This window comes from Alosa sapidissima, chromosome 14, assembly GCF_018492685.1.
Source record: "Alosa sapidissima isolate fAloSap1 chromosome 14, fAloSap1.pri, whole genome shotgun sequence".
Lineage (NCBI taxonomy): Eukaryota > Metazoa > Chordata > Actinopteri > Clupeiformes > Clupeidae > Alosa > Alosa sapidissima.
In genome coordinates, this window is record NC_055970.1 from 20,459,766 (window position 1) to 20,464,765 (window position 5,000).

At 44.5% G+C, this 5,000-nt stretch overlaps 1 protein-coding gene and 1 long non-coding RNA gene across 3 annotated transcripts in view; one reads left to right on the plus strand and one right to left on the minus strand.

Moving 5' to 3' along the window:
* LOC121682165 overlaps positions 1–5,000 on the plus strand; it is a 19,965-nt gene that overhangs the window by 1,549 nt on the left and 13,416 nt on the right. The gene's annotated exons all lie outside the window — the stretch shown is intronic.
* The window catches only part of LOC121682164 (collagen and calcium-binding EGF domain-containing protein 1-like), a 33,316-nt gene continuing 29,310 nt past the window's right edge, over positions 995–5,000 (minus strand). Inside the window, exons 7-11 of one of the 2 annotated variants that reach the window (XM_042062207.1) lie at positions 4,750–4,894; positions 3,489–3,628; positions 2,822–2,857; positions 2,044–2,079; positions 995–1,957 (exon numbers count right to left, since the gene is read on the minus strand). In XM_042062207.1, the coding sequence (XP_041918141.1) occupies positions 1,769–1,957; positions 2,044–2,079; positions 2,822–2,857; positions 3,489–3,628; positions 4,750–4,894 (546 nt within the window). In that variant the 3' untranslated portion in view covers positions 995–1,768. The remainder of the gene's footprint in view (positions 1,958–2,043; positions 2,080–2,821; positions 2,858–3,488; positions 3,629–4,749; positions 4,895–5,000) is intronic. The other variant, XM_042062208.1, reaches the window with a different exon arrangement.

The window sequence follows — 5,000 nt, forward strand, 5'->3', positions numbered from 1 at the left end:
CCAGAATTCCCTCCAGAGGAGCAATCCGAGCGTGTGATTTACGTACCACTCATGGCAAGCAGTGTCTCATCCCACCACCCTGGCTTCCATTGCCAGGAATGTGGGGTGTGATGTTTTTGTGTGTGTGATGGAGGGTGAAATAGGGAATTGCCCAGAATCCAGATTATTGCAATTACCTAGTGCTACGGGTGAACGAGTAGCTGTCAGCAAGGGAGATTTAGGTGGGATACTACGACCTCTAGTGGGGAAGAAGGGTGCAGGTGGAACACTACTTGCTAGGGCTGGGGTACATAAAAATCAGCCAAGATTTCTAAATATGGAATATACAGCTAGTCTGTATCTGTGATTCACGGGCATATGCAAAATAAGTGGATCCCCGCGGGGATACAAATCAGACAAAAATAATTTTAATGATATTTGGGTAATTTGTGGGTGAGTCAGTAAAAATAAAATAAAAATATTTAAACATATTAGTCAAATATCACCTAAAGGCTTCAATCAACGTAAAATGCCCTCACTACTTTCTAAATCATCACTGGCTGCTTCTAAACGCGATAAAAAAATTGACGTTTGCGTTTTGCCACGGCTGGTGAGGGATGGACACAGACAGTGCAGGAAAAGCTGAGGACAGAATAATTCAAAATAAGGTTTGTTGTGCTTTCTGTAATAAGTTTGTTTCATTTCTTAATTCAAAGCTATTTACAGGACGTCGATAAGCTACCTCTGAGGACAGAGCAATTCAAAAAAAGGTTTGTTGTGCTTTCTGTAATAAGTTTGTTTCATTTCTTAATTCAAAGCTATTTACAGGACGTCGATAAGCTACCTCTGAGGACAGAGCAATTCAAAAAAAGGTTTGTTGTGCTTTCTGTAAGAAGGACGTTTCTTCATTGTTTTATTTCTTAATTCAGAGCTATTTACAGGCCATGGATAAGCTACCTCTGCCACCTGTATGCTACCATACAGCCTAATGTTTGTCGGACTAAATTAAATTGTGTTTGTGCTGCATTTGTTTAACTGAAGGATACTGTCAATGCTTCATATATAGGCTAATCTGTGAATGGATCTGTATGGGACATGGGTGGATGATAAAAGTCTATAACACACACGCACACACACACACGCACACACACACACACACACACACAAATCACACACACATACACACACACACAAACGTCAGTAATCTATGCAAAACAGTACAATGCAAGATATGACCACTATCTTTTTTTTCATGAAAAACATTTTTGTGCACTTTCCCTTCCGATACAAATCTGGCTATCGTTTTTTTGTAATATTTGCATTTCCTCACAGGTGATTTAAAGAGGACCGTGTTGATTGACTCATGGAAATCTCAAACAGGAGAACCAAGTCGTTTAGACACAGAGGACAGTCACACAGGTCCAACACACACAGCCTCCTGCTCACCCCATACACTCTCACAGGGGTTATCAGACAGAGGGCAGAAACAGAGGCAGCAAAGAGTAGCAGCAGCATACACATCTCATTTTCACCCATCTTTTTAGGCCTGTATCCCTCCCTCCCTCCCTCCATCCCTCTTTCCCTCTCTTTCCCTCTCCATCTCTCAGTCTATCCGTCTGGAGTCCATTACAGAGCCTCTTCCGCAGCCCTGAGGGCACTGAAACCATTGGCATTGTGGGTCTAAAGGCAAAGCGTTGCAGGAGCGCAGAACTCAAGTCAGTCAGTCAGTTCCCTCTGACTTTTTTGAGTGGCAGGGTCGCTGTCCAATAGGCAAGCGGCGAGCCGGTGGTCAGGTGTTAAATATGAGCTCTCCTTGTCCTGAGCCCCAGTCTCCAATCCCCGCCTCTCCACTGGAATGGGGCGGGCTGTCCAGCGATAGGTCCCGCCTCTTCCCAAAGACTTGCTCCTGCAGTTCGATGATGTCGTTGCGGATGTCTGCCATCATCAGAAGCAAGAAGTCAAAGGATCCTGGTGGTCCCTGGAGATTGAAAGAAAACAAAGGCATTCAGATGAAGGACATTCACACGGATTGATTCTTCTGACAAGCAAGTCAGTGTAACTTACCGGTGGTCCTCTTGAGCCAGGCGAACCACGGTCTCCCTAGGGAAGGAGAGACTAGGCGTGAATTCCCATTCAATTCCATAATTATTACAAATACCAATAGCACATCACACTGAGATCACACCAGAGTTGTGGCCTATAATGAGGATTTGAAGGGGTTTCTCGGCCTGTGCTTCAGATGGTGTTGCGGCTGTGGGTGTGGTGAATTTTTCACTTTTATGGCATGGCTTTATTGCTGCAGCTAAAACAATGAGTTTACGGGTGTGAACTTACTGACTAAACGGATGTTGCAGAATGCAAACATTTTGCACTAACACCCAAACCCCCCCCCCCCCCCCCCCCCCCACACACACACACACACACACACACAAACTCAGGCACACACCCTCACCCACACAAACACACACATGCTGACACACACTCACATGCGAACACACACAAACTCATGCACACACCCTCACCCACACAAACACACACATGCTAACACACACTCACACGCACACACACACACACGCACACAGACACACACACGCACACACACACACACACACACACAAACTCATGCACTCACCCACACAAACACACACATGCTAACACACACACACACACACAAACTCATGCACACACCCTTACCCAATTTTACAACCTGATGCACACACACTCACAAACACACAAAAGCATGCACAGACATACAGACACACACACACTAATGCACACACACACACTAATGCACACACACACACTAATGCACACACACATACTCTCGTCATCATGTGCTAACCTTTAGTCCATCTCTCCCTGGCGCTCCAGGAGGCCCCTGTAAAGACAGAACTGGAGTGAGTACAATTCTCACAATTACAACACACACCTTCTGATCTCCATTTCACACACATTCCCATATGTAAAAGGCTAATTTACATCCCTGTAACTTCCCTCAAGAGACATGAATGTTGAGATTGTGTAATCACTTCCCAGAAGGAACAGACGCACTGGCAAACAGTTTGGACTTGTTTGTTCTGTCAGTTGCTTTTCATGAAATTGTTTTCTGAAAGAATTTATGTAAATGTGACCCCCCCCCCCCCCCCCCCCCCCAAACCCAATACAAAAGCTGTGCCTGAAATTAATCTGGTTTTCTTCAGACCTGCATTTCACAACATCTCGCAGATCTGGTCCACCTCAGTGCCAGGTCTGGCCCACATTCCCCCATCCCCTGGACCGCTTCACCCACCCCTGAGCAGACGGCCCAGTATGGCATGTTAAAGGAAAACTCCAGCGATTTTTCACATAGATCTCTGTTTCTCAAGGTCACCAAGTACAGTCGATATGAAGGGAAAAAAAACGAAAAAAAATGGTGCATGATTTTAAAGATGCCCCCGCAGAGTGTGGCCGGAGTTCTCCTTTAACCCTACAGCCAGCATCAGGACCCTGGCGCTGCCCGCTGCACTCACCACTGGCCCCCGGCGGCCTCGCTTCACATGCTCCAGGTCGGGCTGCGGGCTCATGGGCCCCATGTCTCCCCGAGGCCCTGGTGGACCAGGCGGACCCCTGGACCCTGGCTCACCTTTCTCCCCCGGCTCTCCTGGGTGCCCTGGGAGGGGTGGAGAGGACACAAGAGGGGGTCGTGAAAGAGGCCAGTAATACTGCTTACTGTCATTTAAATATAAAAAGATAATATTTTGAGAATGTATGTTTTGAATTAGATATTATGCAAACATGTATATATGTATAATGTAAAGTGAGTTCAAATGCACTGTAAATACTATGAAACTCAAAGCATAAAATAAACAATGGAATGGCTGTGTATACTGTACTACATCACAGCATTCTAGAGGCTACCTTCACAGTCATGGCTGATTTTGTTGGTACCCTTAGAGATTATTGAAATAATGCTTAATTTCTTCCTTAATAATAATGAAATTCAAGCAATACAAGCAACTTTTCACGTGTAGCTACATGCCTTTGGTATGTAACAGAGTAAAGCAAAACAAGTTTGAAAACATGTGTTGTTTATTTTATGTAGATATTTTAAAATGGCCTGAACAGATACTGTATACCCCTAAAAAAGATGAAGGAGATAAAGATGGTAACTTTTGGGATTGTAGTGATGTTTAAAGCAACACCAAAGAGTTTTTTGTACCTTAAAATAATGTTTCCAAAATTGTTTCCGTGGTTCATCAACTCGTAACAGGGTGAACGGCACTTCTGCTTTCGCTTCGCGGCCCTCTTTCGGCTATAACCGCACTATGTAAGTTTGCCAGATCAGGTAGCGGATCTGTAGTTCGATGGAATGAGACATAAGAAACTACAAATTTGACTTGAATGATGTCGCAATAGATCGTAATTTCATAAAATCAAGCAACATATTCTACCTTGTCTATGGACATCGTTATTTGCAAAGCCGTTGCTGGATAAACAAATAGCGTGCGTGCGACAGAGGAAAAGTTCTTTGGTGTTGCTTTAAAAACTAACTGTTTCATTTGAATTAGTATTACACATGTATTTGATCTTGTATTCAGTCATTCAGCCTATTTAAATGGAGGAAAATAGTCACTAGTCACAGAGCTACAGAAAGTGTCAGGTGAAGGTATAGCCCTATGGAGCCCATCTATAAGGCTCTAGGTGAAGGTGCCATCGTTCTGGTATTTTCATTTGTTTTATATTTACAATACTCTGTTGAATGAATAGTCAAAATGAATCTAGGCAGCTTACCTGGCAGGCCGGGCGGCCCAGGTGATCCAGGCAGGCCAGCTAATGGGTGGAGGTCCTGCCCTTTACCTGGCCGTCCCACAGAGGGCTTATCGCTGCTGTTGGCAAGGCCAGGAGACAGGGCCTGTCCACAGGTCCACAGGTTAGATTTGAGCAATAACAGACAAGTGACATGAATGTATTATGCTACCCATATACATATTATTTATTATACGGCTCTTCACAATGCAGTACAACGCTCCATTGACTTGAAT